The sequence below is a fragment of the Astyanax mexicanus genome, chromosome 11 (genome assembly GCF_023375975.1).
Source record: "Astyanax mexicanus isolate ESR-SI-001 chromosome 11, AstMex3_surface, whole genome shotgun sequence".
Taxonomy (NCBI): Eukaryota; Metazoa; Chordata; class Actinopteri; order Characiformes; family Acestrorhamphidae; genus Astyanax; species Astyanax mexicanus.
This window is the reverse complement of record NC_064418.1, coordinates 29,646,802-29,672,172: the sequence shown is the minus strand read 5'-3', so window position 1 is coordinate 29,672,172 and position 25,371 is coordinate 29,646,802. Positions and strand designations below refer to the sequence as shown.

Below are 25,371 nucleotides of genomic sequence, written 5' to 3'. Positions count from 1 at the left end.
TGATAAACACAGGCAGCAGTGAGTGGAAATACAGGAGAAAATTACTTACATTTTACAGAAACTCCCCGCACTCCTGGGCACCGTCCCTCGTGCTCCAGCTCACCCCAGGCAGAGGGCGGTGCTCGCGAGTTAAAACGCGAGACATTAAAATTGTACCCGAATACGTATTCTGGCCTAATTCTAAAGACTGATTCGGGTTTATATGAACCGATATTGGCGTATTCAAACGAAGATCTATTTAAATCTAAGAAACTAATCTTTTTTAAACACACTCCTAGTTCTGGGAAATCTTTATAATGAACTTTAATGCATTATAGTGAGTATCTCCAACTTCCCAAACATCCCAAAAGTACAGGAGAGATCACAATCATTCCAGTAAGAACACAGTTCTAATGCTCCACAGCTTTATACTTTATATATTTGAGGGCTTTATACTCTCTAGTTCATGCCTTACACATGCCTGCCTTTTCATGCATACACACTCCTGTGCATTATTCCAACAGGAGTGTTGTGCTTTTCCACAAACTGCTTCCATCTCAAGCGCTTAATTCAAAAGAAAAAATTCCAAACACTGGATAGACTTTTGTACCCCACCCTCACCTCTCTAGATGCGATGTTTACACAGATTGCCAGACAAGTCTTACTCTGTACTGTAGCTGATCAATGAATATAATCATTTGCAATGTCCAAAATGCCCATCTCTACTACACTAGTTGTGGTGGTAAATTATGAAGCTATTGTTAGCAACCGTAATAAAGCTCAGTGTTTACTTGTTATGAAAATTAGCCAGTTCTCCCTTTTCATGGTTGTAGCATACTTTTTGTATCCTGTAGAGTCCTATACCTGACAACCAAGTGTGTGGAAATGAGACTGGGGGAATGTCTGTTGGTGTTTTAACATGCTTTATCTCTTAGCATGTTTTCTTAATATTTAATGATACGTCCTGATCATGTTATGAATTACTACAGAAAATATGCTCTTTAATGGTCCTTTAAAAGTGCAGATGCTGTGCCATGGCAAGCAGCTTTGCTGTGCAGATGTATCCCTGATTGAAATTGTGTGAGAAATTGTGTGATATAGTTCTTTATGTGTAGCTCAATATATATTGCACACATCTTCTTTGCGAATAGCATTGCAGACTGAAAGACCATTTATTTTTTGATGGTAGGTGTATGTACAGAGAAAAAGACACATCTATATCCTACATAGATCCTTACACACACACACACACACACTGCATGCTATAATGTATGTTGAATTGATTTGTATGCTGTCCACAGTGAAGAATGTGTTGTGTATTTATGCAGGTGTGGTGCGAGTGGACTACGGAGACGTGTCTGCCCGCAAGGCTCTGAGAGAAGCTCTGCAGTGTAAGCCTTTCTCCTGGTACCTAGAGAACATCTACCCCGACTCTCAGATTCCACGCAGATATTTCTCACTCGGAGAGGTACGCTCAGTCTGTTTTATTCCCTGATCGTTTAAAGAAACGATTCTCGTTCAGTGAGGCATAGCAGATCAGTGGTTAAGAAACAATAATTGATGCGACACTGTTATTCATGCCTATTCATGTGTTCCTTGTTAAATTTAATTGCATTCTAGGGTGAAGTGTTTTTTTGCACTTGGACGTTTTATTAATGTTCTCATTTAGAGAAGAGCTCATTTCTTTGAAAAGCAAAGTTGGAAATTTCTCTGTTAAAGATTCATACTAACTTATTTTTTATGAGACTTGAGACTTTTTTCACATGTACACTGTACCATTCAGAGGTTGAAGGCCCCTTTAGCAAATAATGTGGCCTCTTAAAAGAACACACAGTACAGTGCATGTTTTTTTTCCCGTTTCATCACCTGCTCCCCTGATTTAAAGTCATTAAGCACTGATTTACCAAGCCAGGTGTTGGATGATGAATATACATAACTCTAGACTCCTTGAGGAGACCTATGGAATGTTTAATTAATTAAGTGATAATTGTAAAACTTGGTATTAATTATTATTATATTAATTGTAATGTTATTATTTTACTAATAAACTATTAACTAATAAACACTCTTTTAACAGGAGTGTTTTTAAATCAGTTTTTCTCAAGACATTTGCAAAGGACTGTATATACACTATCCAGGCAAGAGTATTCGGTCACCCATCCAAATCAAATTCCAATCATTTTTATGGCCACACGTGTATAAAACGAAACACCTAGGCAAGCAGACTGTTTCTACAACCAGAATTGGTGAAAGAATAGATCGCTTTCGGGAGCTCAGTGAATAAATCATTTACATGTTTACTGGACAGACACACAAAAAAACAAATAGAAAATTTTAAACAATTTACACACTGTTGCCTTTTAAACAATTAAATGTTCCATCCATCTGGCACCCACTACCAGGTTTCTCTCGAACTTTGATCATTTATGTCACCTTGCCATGAGCATGCTGACCAGTGTTCAACTTCACTCACTAGATAACACCTTACATCTTATACAGGTGTTGGTGTTCCCAACCCATTGCCTGATGTAAATGTCATCATTTCACATACTGCTGTCCCATAATTTTTGGCACATCTGTTTTTGTTTTGTGCATGTTTTAGAGCACAGTTCCAATAAGATATTCTGAGTTTAACATATAAAAGAAAACATTATTTAATGTGCCATTAGTTTTGCAATGTTTCTGGAAGCATTAATTTAGCAAATAAACAGTAGAGGAACTTATTTACACTTAGAAGTTTAGCGACTCATGTATATGACAACGGTGTGCATTTTTTCCCTATGACTGTGTCATGAATATAATAATAATAATAATAATAATAATAATAAAATAATTAAGCAATGATACACAAGAGAGAGTGCAATAATGAGTGCAATAAAGCATGAACCAAGAGTGCATTATTGCAATTTTACCACAGTTCCATTATCACTGTTTATTGAAAGATTTTGATGAGAAAATATGATCTGTTTGCTTACAAAAACGCCATGAGTTAAAATAGTTCCATTGCTGCTCTGTTTGTAGCTGCGCTGTTTGGCTTGTAAGCGCTGCATCATTGCTAGGTTACCTGTATGTGGCGCAGTAATTCATGGAGAGCTTCGGTTACAGTGCATTACTGGCTGATAATGGCACTTATAGAACGCCTCTCAGCCAATCACATTGCGGGGTCGGGACTAACTGTCGTATAATATAATATATAAAGAAAAGAGCATTACTATATAGAATGCCATTTGTTTGTGCAATTTCATGCTCTGTTGATAGAGCTTAATATTACAAATACATATTTGCTACATAACGTAATGCATATTACATATTGTGATAACTTATTAACCTGGCAACTTTTCAATGTTTTAGTACTCCTCAGCTCAAACAGAGGCAGTGAGGGAGTCTGTCTGTGGGCTGGCCATTCAGCTTGGCTAAGCTAATAAAATCACTGCCAATCCACAGTGTATAATGGACTAGCGGATCGCTGCCAACAGGGGCTGATGGCCTTGATTAATAATTGTCTGCTGAGCCGGTGTGAGAGGTGCCTGAGTGTTTGTAGAGCGAGAGAGACAGACTTATATTTTATAACTCTGCGGTAAACCTCGTCTGTGTGTCTACAGCTGCTGCAGGATTGACAGTGCTGTCTGCCCTCTCTCTGCTTTCCACGGCTTCCCACCACACAACACTGCACCACACCACACCGCACCCGTTTCACTACAGACTCCATTAGGTTTTATGTTATTTCATTATAAACCTCACTGATGAGTTTAAGTAATAAGTGGGACATTAAATATAGATTGTGTCCATATCAACTCAGCTGACTGATTTTATATATATATATATATATATAGCGGTCAGTGAGGAGAAAATTGAGGAGAGCTTCAAACAATCCATGATGTTCAATTTGGGCTACCCAGCCAGGGTCCTAATTAATGAGCTGGAATGACTTGTTTCACTGTTGCTCTAATAATGTTGCAACACACGAGTAGGCTAATCAAGGCCTTGTATTATTAATTACATGGAGGAAAGTGATTGCCTCAGACCTAAGCCACCTGGAGAGTGAGTGACTTCATCGCATGCAGTGATAATATAGCCATTGAGGTTCCCAGCTTCTGCAGAGAGCCTGTGGGCTTATTTGGAGTGACATTCAAGTTCTTTCTCAGTTTATATGTTCTGTGTAAAGGGGCAGTTACCCATAGGATTACTTGTTTTTTGTTTTTTTACAACTTTATTGTCTCGTAATATTATGACTTTAATATTGTTATATTACACCTTTATTCTCAAAGAGAACTCTTCTTATTATAAAACAGTCAATTCCAGTCTGTTCACAGTAAGCATTTAATGTGGAATGGAAATCTGAATAATATGCTGGTGAAAAATCTTAATCAAGTTCAGACTCTAATACCTTTTTTCCCCCTATTTTTGTTTGGTCATCAAATGAAAAACAGAAAATACAAGTTGTTATTTATTTATGGTTTGAATCCCGGTCATGCAGCTTGCCATCAAATGCCGGAACCCTGAGAGAGCACAGTTGGCCTTGCTCTCTCTGAATGGGTAGATGGAACTCTTTTCCCTCATCACTCCTGGGGTGATGTCGATCAGATATGATTTATCTGAAACAAATTGCATAGTGATCTTAGATTCCTAAACGACTGCTTCAGTGCATCCTGCTCTGTTGGCACTGCTTTCATGGTGGTGATCAAAAATGTGTTTGAAATTGGTGGTGGGCAATATGGCCCTAAAATAATATTGCAATATTTTAGGGTATTTTTCTAATAAAATATTATTTTTGGCAGTATGACAAAAAAAATAGAATTTCCAGAATATACTACTGCAACAAAATAAATATAAATATTTTTTTGAGTAAATATTGCAGTTCAAAACATTAAATTGAAACCAAAGAACTTTAAACTTTTGTCAATTTCATAAACAAGTAACTAACCCAGAATTTTCAATTAACATTTTGTAATAAATAATAATAATGTAACAAAATAAATAATTTAATCCAAAAATTTAGACACAGTAAAAAAACTCCCTATTGTGATGTTTGCGATATTCGAGTTAGTTCCCAGCAAAATGTATTATACTTAGACAAAGAATCTACAAAGTGACGTAACTGTACAATGGATGTGTTTGTTTTATTGTTTTAACAAATTATAATGATATTAATGTATATGATATGGCACAATAAACATTAATTAGACGAAATGTCTTCAAAAACATTTTAATGATCAGATTTATAGCATGATCAATAACTGCTTTTCGCTGTGTCTCATTCACAGATCAGAAATGTGGAGACCAACCAGTGTGTGGACAACATGGGAAGAAAAGAGAATGAGAAAGTTGGCTTCTTTAACTGTCACGGCATGGGTGGGAACCAGGTGAGAAGATACTGAGACCAACCTGGACAACCTTCTGAGCGAATCTCCAGAATCTGTGTGGACCTCCTTTATAAAGAGCGGGTTTCAGAAGCATAAGTTTGTTTGTTTGTGTGTTGTGCAGGTGTTTTCATACACAGCAGATAAGGAGATCAGGACTGATGACCTGTGTCTGGACGTGTCTCGCCTGAATGGACCCGTGGTCATGCTCAAGTGCCACCACATGAAGGGCAACCAGATGTTTGAATATGATGCTGAGGTATGTATGGTGTTAAAAATGAGACTCTAAGATTTTTGATCTATAATATTACTATCATAAGATGTGGTGAACATGGATATGAATGGGTATTATTATCTAGTTTAAAGCTGTCCTGTTTTAAGAGGTGTTAAGAGAACAGTTTTAACCACCAGGTGGAGCTGTAACCATTGATTTCACTCAGCATGTGGACTGGATTACTGTGTGTTCTAATCTCTGAAGCCTCATTAGAGATGCTCTAAAATGAAATGTCCTTTTTTCCCCTTGCTTAGTATGTTGGCAAGTGGGAATATGATTTTAAGGTAAGATGAGTGTTGTGTTAGTTTTATTGAGAATTTACAATATTCCCATCCACTTTATTAGAAACATCTACTTTCTACTTCTACTCATTTACCACAATGAGGTTCACTTAACAATCTGCTTTACTATACTGTATTGTACATAATAATTCATCCTTCTTTTACATTTTGTGATAATTAGATATTATATAGACAGTGAAATCTTTACACAGCAGTAGCCCTGGCATGGTAGTGGAGAAGGTATAGCTAATGTAGGTTATGTTATATATATTTAGATATTGCGATAAAGACGACACAAAGCATTTTTTTAAACAAATAATTTTATAGAAGCACTGTCAGTGTTGAAAAATCAGTATTATATGCAATAATAAATAAATCTGTAAAATTAATCTTTATGCACTCAAAACAGAGGAATCAAAAGACAGAATCTAAATAGTGCATTATAGCTATCTAGCAGTCAGAGTTAAACATAAAATAGGCAAAATATTCAAAATTGCATTATGGACTTTTTTTACATTAAAGAATATAGTATAAAATTATTTTGCTGACCTCAATAATACATGTCAACATGAAGACCCAGAGTGTTAACTGTTTTTTTTATTCACGTTTTAATTATTATGAACATTTCAACAAATCTGTATATCGTATTTCTTGCATTATAAGGCGCACTATCAATAACTGTCTATTTTCTGCTCTATTTTTATACATAAAGCACACCAGATTAAAAGACGCATATGGCAACACTAGTAATGAACAGGACTGTTGCTGTGTTTCCTTCTAATTCAGCAGCCAGCGGCGAGACCTGTAAAACTAAGCTAAGTTAAATAAACAAAACTATACTTCTTAAAATATATATATTTTAAGTCAACCGAGCGCTGGATGTTAATCTACACAGATTTTTCTCCTGAAAACGGTTTATTTGGGTGAGTAAAGCGCTTCTGTTTATTTATAGCAAGCTTAGATTTGCAGATTTCCACTAAGGCTAGCCGCGGTTAGCCGCTAATGCTGCCCGACAGCTCTGCACTGAGAAACCCTGAGTGTTTCAGTAAGCCAGGGTGATTTAAGCTAGCGGTTTGTCCTACATATCAGGTTTTAACACTGTAAACACGCAGGCTATAGGCTATAAAACTTACCTCTGAACAGAAAAAGACCTAGCACTGTTAGCGGCTAATGCTAATACTGCTCCAGTCTCGAGTCTCGATGCTGGAGAACTAAACTGAATCTCCTGTATAAAGCTGTACTTCAGCAGAAAGGCTTTACTGCTCTTTACAACTCGACTGGTAAAATTCATACGTAAGGTACACTGGATTATAAGGCACACTGACAAATTTTGAAAAAATAAAAGGATTTTAAGTGCGCCTTATAGTGCAAGAAATACGGTATTCAAATTCCAATGTGTACATCTTTTAATAATTAAAAGTACATTGCTCATTAAATATTAATATGTAATTGCTAATGCAACGGTATATTTATGTCATATTTTCATTGGCTTAAAATTGTTTATCCAAAAATGTATAAAAATCATTTTATATTTCACTTGTAGTATCCAGATGATGCGTATGAGTATTTCTAATGAAGTGGCTGGTTATGGTACAGTGGCGTGAAAAAGGATCTGCCCCCTACAGATTCATTTCATTTTTGCTTTTTTGTCATACTAATATTTTTCAGATTATTAAACAAACTAATATCAGACATATTATCTGTAATACATGAGGTCATATAAAAAACACTTTTAAAATGATAATTTTATTTATAAAAGGAAAAAATGATTAAACCAATCTAGCCTTGTGTGAAAACTTTAGTTGGGGGCATACAGTAGTATAAAACTGGGCTTATAATCACTGTGCTCATATTGTCATAGCTGTGATAGCTTTATATGTGGCTGACATAGCACTTTTATTAGCCTAAACACCCTGTAAATAGCTTATGTCAACACAAATTAAAAGTTTGTGTTAATAGTCTATCAGTATCACTAACGATTCCATCCACCTTCCTACAGTATATTTCACTTTTAATATGATCATTTTAGTTATAAAATGAAAAATGCCCCTTACCGGCAGTGACTCTTTCACATCTCTGTGGAGGAATTTTGGTCCACTCTTCTGCAGAACTGTTTTAATTCAGACATATTGGAGTGTTTTTGAGCATAACCGTTCTGTTTAAGATCATACCACAGCATCTCAATCAGACTTTGACTGGGCCACTCAAAAACCTGATAACATGATAATCTGATAATCTGAAAAATGTAAGTATGACAAAAATGCAAAATCTGAATCTAAAGAAATCTGTAAGGGGGCATATACTTTTTCATGGCAGTGTATCTTCAGTGTGTCTATATTTCTGGTGTTGTGGTGTGTATTAGCAGTGTATTTAGCAGAATAGACGTTGCTCTGTGTTCTGGAATTCCTTGTGTGTTAGCGTTTTACAGCTGAACGGCTAGCTGTTAAATATATGACAGACTAGACACACCTCATAGATCAGAATGTGTCCTGGTGCCCTAAGCTACGCAGGATCTGTTTACTGTGGAACTACTGCAGTCTTCTGGCATTTCCCAATCTTGTTCCACATTGATTTTCTGCTACTGTCCCATAACTTATACCCATGTTCCGTGAAGATGGCTTGATGTCTTCGTTGTCCTCTTTTTAAGCGCTCCTAGCCCTGGGCTACAGAGAAAAAACCCTGGAAAATAGATCAAAGCTGTAGAGCCAGAGTTCCTCCCATATCAATAATGTCTCAATATGAGTGTGATAACCCCGTTCATCGGGTGGCCTAGTTGGGAATATATTTTTGGACTGATTGGCCGTGGGATATGAACAGGGACATCACCATCAGAGACTTTTGAGAGAAAGTTGAGAAAAGAAGGCTTATTTTAGACACAGACCTCCACGCCTGTTGAGGATTTGGTCGTGCCATTGGGACCCATCCTTGTGTGAAAACTGTGTTTTCACCTCCAAATGATTGAGTCCTCTTGTGGCAGGTCACTGAAAGCCCCTGCGGACTAGTTTATTTATACTTTGGCCGAGAGAACACAAATTTCAGACCTTTTTAATTAGTAATTTATTCTGCATTAAATATTAACCGGTTTGGGTTTTCAGAAATGTCACAGGCTGTGAACACTATCAGTCTTTAAACTATTTATAAAAGCTTCTATATAACACTGTCGCTGACTCCAGGACTTCTTCCCATTAAATTTTTATTGCTTTCTTGTGAAACATCTCACAGTCAATAAACCAGCTCTTTGCTTATGCCACATGACAACCAAGGGAGCTGATGGAAAGTTAAAAAATAGCTGTAGATATTCACATCTTTCGCATGAATGTTCGAATGCCGGCACCGCTGCCAACATCTCTTCTAATTTTAGAACAAATGGTAGACGCTTCAGCAGAGATACAGAAGCTGGACTAGCCCAGGCCTCCTCTTCAGTCTGTTCCCTGCTGCCATTCATGTACCGCCCCGTCATCCCATCACTCATCACGTTTAGTGCATCCATCTTGCTTCTGTCACTTTTAACAGCATCATCTGTTCATTCATACCAATCAGAATGAAATGTCAGGAACTGCTACTGTCAAACTCTTTTAAGATAAAAATATAATACAGTTAATTATGCAGCCCATAATCATCACAATATGAGTTCCCACAATAAACTCAACAAGTTGACATTAGTGTTTGGTTATTTCTTTCTAGTTTTATAATAATTAATGGATCTTTTGTATTGGCCAGCATTTTAGACCTATGCACTTTGTATTGTGCAACCATAAATTAAATAAATTATAATAGAAGTGTCTTAGCTGGCCTGTATTTTTGTGCATGCTTAAAAAAAATAATCCATACTTTTAAGGCTCATTTATACCTTTTACATACAAAAAGTAAATATGTCAGTTTCAAACAATGTAGCTGTCACTGCCTATTTAATATTTTTATGCCTCATTAACATTGGCCTGAATGTTAAGCAGTATATCCATTAGAGATTTTGGAAGTGGGACTTATGGTACATTCACACTGCAGCAACGCAACAATAAAGGAAATCGTCTCTTCTGATGTATCACTAATGATTCCTTCCACTATTCTTTATGCTGCATTTTTAAAAATGCGGGAAAAAAGCGTAAAAGACAGAACGACAATTGCATCACATCACTGCAGTGTGAATGTACCATTAGACTGGCTATGCAGACACAAGACACTAACGCTATGGCCCAGTCCATTGAACTTGCAATCGACTACTTGGCGCCATTGTTGTACATTTTTCACTAAACAGTGTTTAAGAGGTTTGCCGGTTCACATCTTGATCATGTTGTTTGCCATTAGCACGCAGAGGCTCAGAGAGCACAATTGGCAATGCGTTGGCAATATCAGCAGTGCTTACAAAGTCTGCTTTAAATTTTTTTTTTTTCTGACAGAGAGTCTTCTTTCCAAAATGTAAACCCCATCATAGGTGGGCTGCGTTTCTCAGCAGCCATGTCATTGAAGGTACTCCAAAGTAAAGGATCCTTCATATAGAGCCAGGAAATACAACCATGGTTTATAGAAAGGGCGCAGCTGATGTATCCTTCAACAACACCATGGAAATTGGGCAAAAATGTTTTGAAATAAAGTTTCTGGTTTGCTTGATTACCTCGACTGCAGCCTAAACGTTTATGTTTCCCTTGAACTCTTGGCTGCACTGCCCCTATAATTTTCAGTGGTACTGCTTCATTGTGTTCGTATCCTTAAGGAAGAATGTGCACTTATATGGGTAAAATGAGTGCAGAGTACAGACAGAAGACTTCATCTGTATCCATATCTGTATTTAACAATAAGCATAAATGAGCCTTTATTTGGTTTTTATTTGTGCTCTGAGCAAAAAACTAATTAAAGTGTGTCACTAAGCGTTTTTTCCGGAGCTGATTTAATAATATTTAACTGGATTAAATCTAAAAAATGGTCTACAAGGAGCCCAAACATCACTTAAACTCCAAGTCCAGGTGGTTTTCCAGTAGCGTTCCTGTAGTAATGTGATTCCTATGTTCTAGAGTAGACGAGTTTGTTGTGTGGTGTGTCCACAATGTTCAACTATGTCATCTTCATCTATCTTTATCCATGCTTTGTCTCATGGTGACCATCAGAAGGGCACGTTCATGCACATTATCACCCAGTCATGCCTTACCATCAGTCGGCTGGAGGATGGAACTTACGGGCCCACGGTGGAGTACTGTGATGACAGTCCACTTCAGACGTGGGTGCTCAGGAACTACACCAGGCTGGAGGTCTTTAGGAGGCTCTACTACAGCCCCACCGATTATTTCCTGTAGCGCCTGAGCTCAGGGATCAGCAGGTTAGTGCTGGAGAGGTTAGTGGTCCCGTGCAGAATCAACCAATTTTCTGTTCTCAATCTCTTTTGAGGTTTTCCACTGAATGGTACCTACACTACTTAACTTCACTTAAATCTACTGGCTTTTTGATTCCTGGTACCTGGTAGGTTTTTCACTACCATAGTACCCTACTGATCTGAAGCCTGGTGCTGTTGCAAAACACTGTTGCCATATCATCTTTTGTGATGACAAAGCAATAATGAAGGCTCCTGAAAGGACTGTGTTAGTGTTGAAGTCAGGACAGCAAGAGAGCAAGACTCTTAGTAGTTGATTCCAAATCAAGATGTAGCCGAAACTGAGATAAAACCAAAACCAGATTAAGTTCAAGTAAAAGAAGAAAAAATGTCTATATATTTTATATTAACTGTACAATTATTAAACATTCTTTATATAAATCATATTACATTTTATATAGATATAACTGTATTGCTCCACCAGATTGATAAACCCTGTCAATCGACTACAAGTCTTACTCTGTAGCTGATCAGTGAATATATATGTTTCAATTTCCAGAATGCCCGTCTTTGCTATCCAAGTGGTGGTGGAAATATACCTAGCTATGATTAGCTACCTTACTGAAGCTAAGTGATTACATGTTCAGCAAAAAAAATAGCCAGCTCGCCTGTTTCCATGGCTGCAGCAAGCTGTTTTTTTGTGCCGTTGTCTATACCTGGTAACCCTGAGTGTGGAAATGGGACAAGGGGAACGGTGGTGGGTAGATTCAGAGGCCATAACTCACACAGATTACTGTGATGTACTACACACAGTTTTACTAAGAAAGTACTGGCTTGTTTGCTTTACTCAGCATGTTTCCTTAATATCTGCTGATACACCCTGTTTATGTTATGAGTTACTACAGAAAATCCTTTTAAGTAGAATAAAGATAAATGAAAAAATACAGCATGAGTAGTATATAATATATATAGTATAAAAGTAAAAGTATAGTATAAAATATGAGTAGTATATTAGCATATTTACATAGGCACAGACAATTTTGTATGAGGTAGTTTAAACAGAATTACAGTTTAAAGTGCTGTGTTATATTGCACAGTGTGTAATTACAAAATGTGAGTATCCTGTGTATTTAAAAAAATGACAAAAATGTATCTAAATTAATAATAAAAGGTTAGCTAAGTAAATAAAAAAATAAAACGTTACAGTCATACTGTTAATGTTATAGCAACAGTTACAGAGTTCACTCCACCCTGAAACCAAGACTCAAGGATTTAAAATCAAGGACTGTTCCGAATGAACATGAGACAGAGACTAGGTAGAGAAAGCTTATTTATGTTTTTAAGTATTACTATTACAAAAATGTGATGTTCCAGATTGTGGCTTTTTGCATCGCACCAGGTTTTTAGGTATCAGGCACCAAGTTTGCCTGTTGGAAAATAAAAAAAAGCAGTATAGAGTTAAAAAGTTGTAGTGTAGTGTAGTGTGGGTACCATACAGTGGAAAAGCACCATTTATTGAAGCACAAGATTCTTACTTATTTCAGATTCTAACCATATACCTCATCTTTTTGTGCAGTTTTGTCAGTCTGATGCTGAGCGTAGAGCATATGTTTTAAATTCTGTGGTTATTTTGGAAATTATAATGTGTTTGCAGTAATTATCTTTTGTAAGATTGACCTTTAGTGGGTAAAGGTGATTGGATAATGAGATAATAAATACGGAAAATTATGAAAAGATACTAATTTGGCTAATCAAGGTCCTGTGGAGTAGTGGGACCGAGTCTATTACTCCGGATTTAATCAGGCTCCCTAAAAAAAGCTAAACTGCCTAAAATGCAGTTCTTTAATTAAAGGGATGCATGTTCCTTTACGTAAAACCACACCATTTGAAATATAGAGGTACACAGGAGAAGGACTAAGGGGCTGTTTGAGGACTGGGACCATTCACTGAGATCATTAAATAGTTACAGTAGATCAGTTTGATATTGGTATGAGTTCTTATAGGACGTGTTTGGATGTGGTTAGTAGTTTTAGTGAGTGTTTTTTTGTGCCATGTTTTTTTTTTGGGAACTGTTGTTTCTGAACCTCTTAAGTTGTGACTTTCTCAGAGTCTGCACTGTCTGGAATGGATTGTTCACCAATTATTTATGATGGCCAAGAGGGGCTGGAAGCAAACACAAAAAGAGCATTGCTGTATACATACCACTGTTTCAAGAACCTTTCCATCACCTCTGCACCAAATTAAATCTCATTTGACATCTATGCTCCTTACATAAATATTTCATTTTGATATGAAAATTTGGTAGCCGCTGGTCAGCCCCACACATGCCAGCTCTCATTGAGCGTGAGCAGAGGAGGCGGCTTTATTCCGAGCTGATTATCTATGCGCAGAGCACTGAAATGGGTTTGTCTTTGTTTACGAGCTCTTTTGAAGTGATCTCTCATTGTGAAAGGCCTCTTTCATGGCTGTGGCCTCTCTGAGAGCATGGCTGCGTCTGAACACTCTCTCACACCGCCACGCAACATCTGTGCTCCCCACAAACAGGGGGATTTATTTATTTATTTATTTATATTGTCAGAACCCTGAATTTTAATGGCCTCACTGCTTTTTTTATTTTTACCGGTTCAGGCTTTTGCTGGAAATGCTGTGTTGCATTTCAGACTATTAGTCATCTGCAGGCTTTATTATTCTGCTTTCCAGAGTTTGGCCCCGCGTTCATTCTCATCACTCAGTCTCGTACTGTTAGTCCCTCTTCACTTTGAACACGCTCTAGATGGAGACGCTTAATGAGATGTTCCACCTGAAGAAGCTGCTTGTGACAATTCACTCCTGGTAGCCACTTGGGCCTGATGCAAAAATGTAGCTTTTTCAAGTCAATAATTTAATTTCACAGCACAGCATTATGTTGATATGCAGTGAGCGTGATTTACAAAGCTGGAAATTCAGCAATTCTTATAGAGTTTCCGTCAAAGCCTTCTGCTGTGGAAAATACAAGAAATGTCATTGCATCAAAATCGCACTACATCATTACTCTGATTTAAAGGAACATAAATAATTGTTTAGAAGAAACTGTTTGTGAATATCTTTTCCATATTTAGCATCATGCTGTTGAGTGGTGCTAAACTTGGGAAAGGAAAGAAATGTTAATAAAAATAGAAACATCAAAGAGTAGAAACTAGGAACCTCTGGCTATGCTCATTGTCAATGACTGGTCCAAAGAATGTGTTGGAGCCAACCTGTCCGTATGAACGCACAGAAAGAAGTTCACTGGCCAACCAAAAAAGATGCTTAATAAGTGGTAACTCGTCCAGAATGCTGCAACCAGGGTGTTAACAGCAACAAAAAAATAGATCTCACCTGTATCAAAGACTGTACAGACATCTCTGTAAGATCAAGCACCGCATGCCTGCCTTAAAGTACCAAAAGTCATTAAGAAGAGAAGTCGGGAAGCAGCTTTTTGTTTTTGTGCACCAAAAAAAATGGAACAGCTTACCAATTGAGATCAGACGAGCATCATCAATAATTGAATAGTATTATCATATTATTATTATTATTATTTTTTTTTTTACTTTTCCTAGTTTTACTTCTTTAATTATTAATTCCACTTTGTTATTCTATTGCTACAACCGGTTGTAATTTTACCATATTTATTATTTACTTTTATATTGCAATTCTATATTATGTTTTTATTTATTTATTTATTTATTTATTTTTTTCCTCCTTTGTACCTTATTTTAAATCTTAATTTTACGGGTTATGTTTTTTTTTATGTTTTGTTTTTTTTTCGGGCTTGGCTGATGAAGACAAAAATAAGACACTGCACTTTATTATGGGCTTGGTACCGGATCTGTTGGGTACCGAGTCACAGTGAGTTAAGACGTAAGAGTGATATAAAAAAAGATTTGAATATTGTCTTATAGCTCTCATTTTACTTTGTACAGTTCAGCAGTGCAACATGCTGTTATGCGTCTTGATATAATTAAGCAATAATACACGAGAGGGAGTGCTATAACGTGTTGTATTGGCACTGCACTGTAGATCAGCACAGCAGGCCCAATATTACACGTTACAGCACAAACATTGAGTGTATTATTGCGACTATACCACAGTTAGATTATCACTGTTTATAAAAAGATTTTGAGTTATAGAGGACGAGAAAATATGATCTGTTAGGTTATAAACACTTTTCGAGTAAAAATAGTTCTATTGCTGCTCTGTTTGTAGCTGCGCTGTTTGGCTTTTTAAGCGCTGCATCGTTGCTAGGTTACCTGTATGTGGCGGAGTAATACATGGAGAGCTTCGGTTACAGTGCATTACCGGCTGATAACGGCACTCACAGAACACCTCTCAGCCAATCACATTGCAGAGTCAGAACTAACTGTGGTATCATTTTTTTTAACTCTGTTTTGCTTTAACTGACACAATAGGTTTGTTCTGTTTGTATAACATTTAATAATTCTAATTAGAAACAAAACATAAATTGCAACGGACTGTACAAAGGTAACAGCTGAATAAAAGCAAATAATAATTTATGTTGCAAAAAACAGCTGAATTTAAATTGAACAATATTGGCCCAATATTAAAATACATGTATATTAATATTACCACAATATTCAGTACATATTATAAAATCTCATCCCAAGGCTACTCTTTAGTACATAGACACACATTATGATGTATTCAGATTTGCTGTGCTCTACTAAATTAAAATAAGTAAAATAATATTACAGCATGATACTTGCATAAAATGCATAAGAATATTTCAAAGTGCAGTTTATGTAGCTTTTATTTCTTGGTTGTCAAATCTATAAATGGTCAAAGCACAGTGTACACAGATGTTTGCAGATATTAAGTGTTTCACACATGCTGCTGCCAGTGATTACACATGCCCCATGTCTTACTGCCCACTCCCACTTTACTAGAGTGTTATACTCAGTGACATACTGCAGCACTGGCCATTACACATCTGGGCTTCAGATACATTCTTCTGGCAGAATGAGGTTTGAGAAGGCATGTGTGGTGCATGTAGCGTTCCCCGGGGTGGTGTAAGCATGGGTATGATTGTTGTTGATTTTGTGGTGTGTAAGGGCCGGTGTGGCCCAAAGCACTTAGTCATTAGGGGAGCAGGAAATGTGTGTGTTGAAATTCCCTGTGCTCTGCTGCTGTGACAAAAACCAATGTGTGTTCTTCACCCAGGACCAGACCATTACAGACTATTCTGATTCAATTACCCCGTCTCAAAGCCGTGCGCGGAAACACACGCTGCCTGCGCTACAGTGACCTTCTACTCCGCTCTCTGTGAATATAAGGCTTAATTGCTGCTTTATTGGTCCCACACATGTAGCGCTTTTCTTTAATGAGAACTGATTTCGCTCTGCCTTATTTTGACACTGACACTAATCTAAACAGTTGTGCTTTGCCTGTGACCTGTGTGCATGAGCAGATGCCCCAGTTCATTATCTCATTAAAACACTGTGGTATGGCATACATCATTATTAGAGCTTAGCCTTTTTCCCAGTTTATGTTTGTATTAACTGGGCTTGTTTTAATAATGAGGAATAAATGAGAATTTATTGTTTGTGGTCACAACAACATTGCAAGACCTTCATTTACACTCATCATCAAAAAAAATAAAAACAGGGTATCTAGAAGGAATCAAGCAACAGAAATGACAGTGTGTGTGTGAAGTCATAATGACACAGTGTAATAGTTTGTGTTCAAATTTAGTTGCAAACAAAAAATCAAGAGAAATTGTTTATTGGTGGACAGCGATGATATTCAGTTCAAGCATTACATGTGAAGTCAATCTCCGCTTCTTTTTTCGAACTGCTTCAGATGCAGCATTGCAGAGTAGCATCACAGCGCACTCTGAGGAAAGTGCAGCGACTCGATTCTGATACATCAGCTCACAGACACCTTGTGCTGATCATCAACACCCTTTATAGTGTTGAGGGGAAAAAGCGCCATCTACCCACCCAGAGAGAGCAAGGCCAATTGTGCTCTCCTGGGGCTCTGGCAGCTGATGGCGAGCTTCATGGATTCGAACCAGCGATCTCCTGATCATAGTGGCAGCTAGGGCTGCAACAATTAGTCGATATAACCGACATAGTTGATTTTAAATATTTTTGTCAACTCCAAATGTTTATTGTTGACTAATCATTAACCCTCTGGGGTGTACTAACTCGCCAACATGTCAAATTATGTATCCTGATGTTTATGATAATATCTTTGCAATGATGCAGCACAGAGAATTAATCTTCTACCTCTCACCTTATCTAACTGCTGAAATTCAATTCAATTCAATTTTATTTATATAGCGCTTTTTACAACAAAGGTTGTCACAAAGCCGCTTTACAGGAAAAACAGGTCCACGCCTCTTATGAGCAGCACCACAAAGATGCCAATTTTATGAATATAAGAATGTGATGGGCACAAATTATAGAGCTATGGCTAATACAGAAACAGATACTGAGTGTGTTAATGTTAATCAGTGCAGGGTTGCAGAGCCGGAGAACAAAACAGCGGGCAGTGGAGAGCCAGGCTGGGAACATCAGGAACAGGGCATCTCCATACATGTAAAAGAGATAGATAGAGAAAACAGAAAGGAAAGGAAGAGAAACAAAAAGCAGAAGTTAGAAGGGCTGTGTAATAATTCTGATGAGTAGAAGGACAGGGCTGATTCCTGAAAGCTGGAACCACAGACGGACACATCCAGGAAGACCGGCCGGACAGGCATCTCAGCACATGTGAGAAAGATAGAGAGAGAGAACAGAGAGGGGAGGGAAGAAAAAGGGGTTAGAATGGTTTTATAAAACTCTGCTGGAGTGGGATGGGCACTGGTAGCAGCAGCTCGGGACATGGGGAGAGAAAGAGAAAGCAGATGATTAGGACAGGGTTTATATTTGCTGGATAAGCTGTAAAAGGAAGAAAATTGTAATGAGACATTACTCAAAAGCTTGAGCAAATAGAAATGTTTTGAGTCTAGATTTAAAGATTGAGAGTGTGTCAGAGTCCGGGAGCTTTATAAAAGAACGCTCTTCCTCCTGCATAGTTTTTCCTAATACGCGGGACTAATAACAGGCCATCGTCTTGGGAGCGGAGTGAACGCGGCGGATTGTAAGGAGTAAGGAGTTCCTGTAGATAATGCGGGGCCAGACCATTGAGGGATTTATACGTCAGGAGAAGTATTTTATAATCTATACGAAATTTAACAGCTAGCCAGTGTAGGGATGAAAGAATAGGTGTAATGTGATCGGGTACTTGTTTGAGATTTCTGTTGTGCGGTCCAGAAATTTCTGTTATTTCTGGACCCTATCACTCCTCTCCACTCCACTTAAACAAAGCTGTGCTCTGCATTTTCACATGCTCCCTTTGTTCCTCCATTAGCTAGCAGCTGTTTGATAGGACAGTGTTTAATTATGAAGCCCACTGAGCTGTTTGTGATTAGCGCTGAACCTGAAACCAGAGGCCAGTCGCACTCATTAGTTTCGCGTGCTGCTGCTTGAACAGTGCAAATAGAGCCGAACCCCGAGTCCAACACATTCCCCGTTCTTCTTCTCGTGCACAGACACTGACTGATGGCACTCGTTCAGGCCGGGTGTTTGGAGGCTGGGGTTTTGGAAGGGTGCCCTCCCTCAGTGCGGCTGGCTTTTTTCCCCCTCTACGCTTTGGGTTTGCTGTGGATGATGAATGGTTTAGACTGGTTTAGAGAATGCCATGGCAAGTAGTGTGTGGAGAATATGCTCTTTAAATTTATAATTAAACTAACCTTCCCTACCTCACACCCTAAAATATGTCTCTATTTATCACACTTGGTTCTGATAATGATCTCAGAATTTGATCTTTTGATATTGATTAATTTAGTCTCAAACAGCTAAAGGTTTGTGGGAAAAAGAGCAGCACAAAAAGAAATTTGTGTTTGGTAGATTATTTCTTTATCTTAACAGTGCTTCTTGGCAATGAATCTTATATCATTGGAAAGTCTGGAAATTTCCCTTGGAGCCACATTTGTAAGGAGCATGCGTCAGTAGGGCTTAGCAAAACAACAGTAATTGGCCCTTTAATCAGGCATTTATATGGCTTTTTAAAAGGAAAATAAGAGCATGTTTCTGTGATTAAAAGTGTGAATTCAGCTGTAACTGGAAATATCTGCACAAAACTGCTGGACTGAGGTGCACAACTTGCGACACATGCATTCGTTTGCAAGCACATGCCCAACTATGTGGAATGGAGGCAATGCAGTTACCTCTTGTTGCCCCCCCTCATCCTCACGCTTCTCAGGCAGCAGCAGCCTGTCACTCACACAGACACAGAGACACATAGTGCTGTGAACCTACTGCTTGTGTCAAGAATCAAAACATTGCAAAATTGACGTGTTTGATTTAATTCCCTTAAGTGACAACTCACGTCCTGTGATGTGACTATTGCGCAGGTGCACATCACGATGACTATGTTTAAACAATATCGTCCAGCCCTTACCAGAATCTCCAAATTGAAGGCCAAGTTCCCTAGCCCACATACTCAGCGCTGCTGCTCATTCTGCAAATGCATGTTCCTTACAAATGTGGCTCCATTTAAAAAAGTTAATTAATAGACTTTCCAGCAGTAAAAGATTTATTGCAAAGATGCATTCTTACAATAAAGAAATAATCTACCAAACACAAATTGTCTTACTTTTTGGGCTATTTTTAGTTTTCAAAAAATTCTGTAAGACTAATGCCAGATTCACTTTATTTGATTTTTAGAGTCATCAGATCATTCTACTCGTCACACTACACAACCTGTTGTAATGAGGAATCTTTTAGTGGTTGTGGTTTACACATTGTCAACTAATCAGTAACACAGGGCTACAAATTAATAGATCTTTCACCAGGAGGAACCCACAACAAATCTGCCTACACTCCAAAAACACATTTTGTCACAAATGTGCCATGCACAAGTTTTTTTTTCTTCCAAAATGGATGTCTGCAAGAAAAAAATGATACAGATTATATACTGCACTGATTTACAGCGAAACACAGAAGAAAAAGAAGCTTTCTCCTCTTGCGCTCTCATTGGCTGTAGCTAGTCACAACACTTTTTACACTACTGGATTTAGAGTTGCTGACAGGTCCGGATGTGAAACCTGCTAGATATTTGTTGGAGGATTGCAAGGCATCAGCAGTCATTCAGTCAGCAAGTTTCAAAGTGCATTTTTCAGCAACTCACACGTGGTAACCAAGCTACCGCTATGATTTGCCTACAAACAAGGTTTTTGTTGACAAGCTCTGACAAATTATGTAGTGTAAACCTGGCAGGAAAAAAATGGTTTGCTTCTAGTAATTTAGGCTGCACTGTAAAGTCTGAGAATGGTTTTTCAACTGTTCTTGGCCTGGGACCCACAGTTTTTTCATGATTATTAAGTTGCGACCCACTTTTAAAGAATACAGTCCAACTTTCTGGCCGAGAGGGTCTTTACCACAGGTGGTAATATTATAGTACTGCACTAATGAGGATTTATTGTGTCTTTCTTTATTTTGCTTTGGAGCATAAGCTGAGTAAAATTGAGTGAATTTTACGTTCTATTTTGGAAAGTTGTTTGAAGATTTAGTTTTAAAAAGAATTTATTGTATATGATTTGGAACTGACCAAAGAATTTAGTTTTCTGTTTAATTTGTTATTCTGTAACATGTAACATCTTTAAATATACAGGATTTTAACGTTTTATTTTAACTAAAATCTTTGATAACTCCCTTATTCTCTCACTTATGAGTAAAAACAAAACCTTGAAGTGTGAAAGAAAGTGATTTAAATCTGATGATACATAACAATATCGACTGATATGGAAAACTAGATCTTGATAAGATTTTTTTTTCCATATCGTCCAGCCCTATGTTGAACAATTTTGGCTTGATCTCTGTAAAACAAAAAAGGGAATGTAACCATCATGTCCATGCTTTCTACAGTCATTGGTTTTTGATCACTGCATATTGACTAAACTGCTTTCAAAGAGTCAAGCTGTTGAGGAAAAACCTGCATTACAGCAGTTCTTTTCCAGGAAGGGAAGGAAAATAACATACTCTGGCCCAAACTCCACTCCCGCTATTGGATTTTTCACGGCAGACTGTTCTCAAGAAGTGTTTGATATGTGCTGAAGGCTGAGCGAGGCAGATGCAGGACAGCTGAAGTGCATCGACTCTCACAAAGTGGCCATGAGTGCTTACTCAAAAGCTCTAAGACTCTCTGACTCTTTCTTTCTCTCTGTATCTCTCTCTCTCTCTCTTTTTATTTCTTACTTTCTCACTTTCTCTCTCTAAATGCACTTTTTTGGCTGATTGGCTGTTTCTACGTTTTAAACTGGTTGAAGTGAACAGTCCATACTGCTATACTGAATTTGAATTCTCTAAAGATTATAAACCTTTCAGTGGCTGGAGGTTTTGAGCATTAAATAACAGCAGGGAAAATTCACTGTTTTTGAATTGCTGGGTGTCCCTGTCTAATTTATATGGATCACACTGCCCCCACAGCCAGCCCACTTTCCAAACAGAATCTCATTTAAATGCCTGTGATAAGCACATGCTCTCTCTGTAACCTTGTTGACATGCCAGGCTGTGCTCCTGGACCTCTTTGCTGTTTCTGTTGTTGCCGTTCTCATTGTTATTTTTTATTATGTTCTTATTATTGTCCTCTCCAGCGCCTGACCTTGCTTCACGTGAACAGTAACCAGTGTTTGGACATGCCCTCGGAGGAAGACAAGATGGTTCCCACTCTGAGAGACTGCAACGGCAGCCGATCGCAACAGTGGCTCCTGAGAAACATGACCTTAAGTATCTGAACCGGGTCTGCTCTGACCCGGGCTGAGGGCACGGTGGGAATTCGCTCCAGTGTAATAATCTGGAGTGTGGGTTGCTTCAGAACTCAGAAGTCTGCTTTGACCTGACCCATTAAGAGCATGTGTCCCAGAACTCAGTCCAATACAGATTTAGATGCAGAGTGTTTGAAAGTCAGTCTGCTCAATCTCTGGTCATTTTCTCTGGCTGTCTTTCGTCTTGCATTTCCCCTCAGCTCTCAACTCTCAAATGCTGCTGGAACTCTTGCTTCGGGAACAGGCCACTCTACCAGTGACTGGAGCCCTACCCTACTTTCCACTCGTCCCTAGCGTAGCCTGGGGTTTGTTTTAAAAGAGCTAAAGCCAGAAGCCATAATACAGTAGCATCTGTTCTGGTCACTTTGGCTACACTCAAAGTGGCCTCCATCTGGAGCTACTCGGAAGACTGATCATCATTCTGCAGCTCAGATGCTTGCTGGGCCTGAAAGCTCTGTTAACTCGTTGCTATCAACTCTGTACTACACTACCCACAATCCTTTGAACTTCCGCAAGACAGAACTTTGCAGTTGATTCACAAATATTTGTGCCACTGTTTTCAGTTCACTTCCTGACATTGTGTTCCACACTGTACAGTTCCTACAGGTCAAGGTGTCTGATTTGCCCAGTCCATATCATTGATTATTAAATATCTAAAGCAGTATTTGCACCTGCAAACACCTGACATTCTAGGTGTTGGCTAAAATGCAGAAGTGAAATAAGGGATATCTCTAATCTTTAAGAATCTGTACAGGTAAACTAGTTTTTATCAGACCATACAGATGTTTTATCATATATCATATATTATGTATCATCCTGTAAAATGCGCTGTACGTCCAACATTCTGAAACAAAGCCACCCATTTCAACACGTAGATGTCTTGGTGAGAGACTGTGTTATGCTGATATGCCTTAAGGTAAGCTAAATGGAAGCATTGATGACTTTAGGAGAAGTATATAAGAGCACATTGAAATTGAGCTCAAATTGCAATGCATATAAAGAAGTAGGGAAAAAAATATCACTAGCCAATATTTTTCCCCAGATTTAGACGAGAATGCTGCAATTTAGCTATTTGTCTAACTGGGCCTGGAGTGTTTGACTTGCAAAAAACTAATATAATAGGGATGTCCCTATCTGATCCAGTCACTCGAGATCATAGCACTAATGCACTGGGTATTGGCTATTTTAATCACAATCTAGTTCAGAGTCTTTGTTTTTGACCATTGTGTTTAGAACGTCATTTTATATCCTCACAGAACCATTAACTAATATTCCTTCCCATCTGGCAACTAAGGAGAATTCTTAGAAGGTATTTAGAGCAATTTAGATAGGCCCGTTCTGGCCAATTTAGAGCAGCCAATTTACCTGATATCCGTGTGTTTGGGCTGTCAGAAGAAACACTAATAATAGCCCAAATAAAAGTAGCTTCACCTTAATATTAACCTTTTCAGACCCTGCATCCATTACAATGGCCATCATCTATTTACTTTTTATGTTTTGTCCATCAGAATAGAACATGAACCATGAATGGCCAATGAAGTTTATAAACCAATGAAACAGTAACGTGGCCACACCCACTCCACTGCTAGAACCATTGAGGCAAAGTTAGAGCTAATTTTTACTAATTTAATGTGATTTAGAACACGTTTTAATCATGGTTTGTTTTTTTTTACTGTTTAGTATTGGTTTATGAAATAAAAAGGTCAATATGAAATATAAAAAATTACTTCCCAATGCAATTAAATAAAAAAAACTTTATTTTAGTTAATTGGACTTATTTGCTATATAGATTTATAGTAGGATATTAGAGTTTTCTTTTCTGTGCATTACAAACAGAAAACAGCATTCTTACATTTCTTTTCATGACTAAAAATAATTCAGGTCTAAAAGGGTTAAACAGTATTTTTTTTATTTGTGAATTAGTCCTAAAGGTTACTAAGAATTTACCTAAACTGTGCGGCTGCATTATTTAAACAAAGATCAGATTGAATCAGAAGAGACTCGGATCAGATTGGGGGAATCCCTATTATAAAGTAACGTTGAATAACTGCAATTGATGGATCATAGAGTTTAGATTGTTGTGTGAAATGTGGAAAGGTTAAAAGCTAGGTTTAGCTTACATGTTTAAAATATTGCTCTGATTATGACAGATTTAATAGGAAGTTTCCATTTTGTCACGTTTTTGCTGGTTATTTGTCTATTTTGTCCAATTTTAGGTAGGACGCTTCAATTCGTCATACAAATGTTCTACCTTGTCACATCAGTATTACTGTATTGCCTGTTCATTTAAATATTTGACCCTTTTGTTGTAACTAACCCACTGTTCTCACTCTTCATGTAATGGAGCAGCTTTCCGGTTGTAAATAATACTGTATTACTTCAGTCTTTTTGAGCATTGTTGTATATATGAAATCAATTATTTTTTTAAGGCAACACTTGAAGCCCTATTGAACTCTATGAAGTAGAAATCCATATCAAAGTGCATTGACGTTTTTGTGTTTTATTGTTCCTGGACATGCTAGATGTAGATAGTGTCTCTAAGCAGAAACGTATTGGCTGTTCTCAGTCCAAGACCTCTTTACTACTTTACTGACACTTCTAAATCAATATCTGCTACAGTTCACTGGTTTACTACATTCAGATCTGTACTGAAGAACTGAAATGTGTTGAAGCACTAAATATCAATGAGATTCAGTTCAGTGTGTTAAATAGAATTCATTATAGATGAGATTTCGTAAATGCTTATGCTTAAACATCACTGAATGAAATTCATAATTTCACATTATGAACCCAGAACCAAGAATCATGTTCCTCCCACTCATGTACTGTTTTCTTAAAAAGCTGAATATCCCAGTGGGCTTTTTTAAGATCATCAAGTGCATGGTAGAAATACAATGTAGATTGCCTTTTAACTTGAACAGCTCTAAAACGTGTAACTTTGTATTGCTCTTGAGTGAAAATGTTTGTTCATTTTTTGTAAGTAAACAAATATTGACAGAACCTGAATTTACCATGCATATTTAATAGATGAATATCAAACAGAAACTGTGAACCATAATAAAACCACTATTGTTGAAAATGGCTGCTCAATTTTCTTATTGTTACAATGATGAAACTGACTGTAATAATTTTCTTATATTCAGAATCCAGACCATACCTGTCTATTCACCCTTTTTGGCTGGGAAACCATATTTTACCACACTTTCCCGCCGTCCTCCCGTATTAGTATTTTCCCGTAAATTTCCCGTATTATTATATATATAAAAAAAAAAAAAAAAAACGTATTAATGAGAGATTATTAAATCTTTTAATGCCAATCATGGTGCCAGTTC

At 37.6% G+C, this 25,371-nt stretch overlaps 1 protein-coding gene across 4 annotated transcripts in view; it reads left to right on the top strand.

Annotated features, from left to right (window-relative positions):
• Positions 1-25,118, top strand: part of galnt13 (UDP-N-acetyl-alpha-D-galactosamine:polypeptide N-acetylgalactosaminyltransferase 13) — an 83,300-nt gene extending 58,182 nt beyond the window's left edge. The window contains exons 9-14 of one of the 4 annotated variants that reach the window (XM_022680375.2): positions 1,308-1,447; positions 5,244-5,342; positions 5,464-5,598; positions 5,868-5,897; positions 10,997-11,205; positions 21,869-21,984. In XM_022680375.2, coding sequence (XP_022536096.1) covers positions 1,308-1,447; positions 5,244-5,342; positions 5,464-5,598; positions 5,868-5,897; positions 10,997-11,182 — 590 coding nt within the window. In that variant the 3' untranslated portion in view covers positions 11,183-11,205; positions 21,869-21,984. Of the gene's footprint in view, positions 1-1,307; positions 1,448-5,243; positions 5,343-5,463; positions 5,599-5,867; positions 5,898-10,996; positions 11,206-21,868 lie in introns of all 4 variants that reach the window. The other 3 variants (XM_049485019.1, XM_049485018.1, XM_022680376.2) reach the window with 3 other exon arrangements.
• The last annotated feature ends 253 nt before the right edge of the window (positions 25,119-25,371 follow it).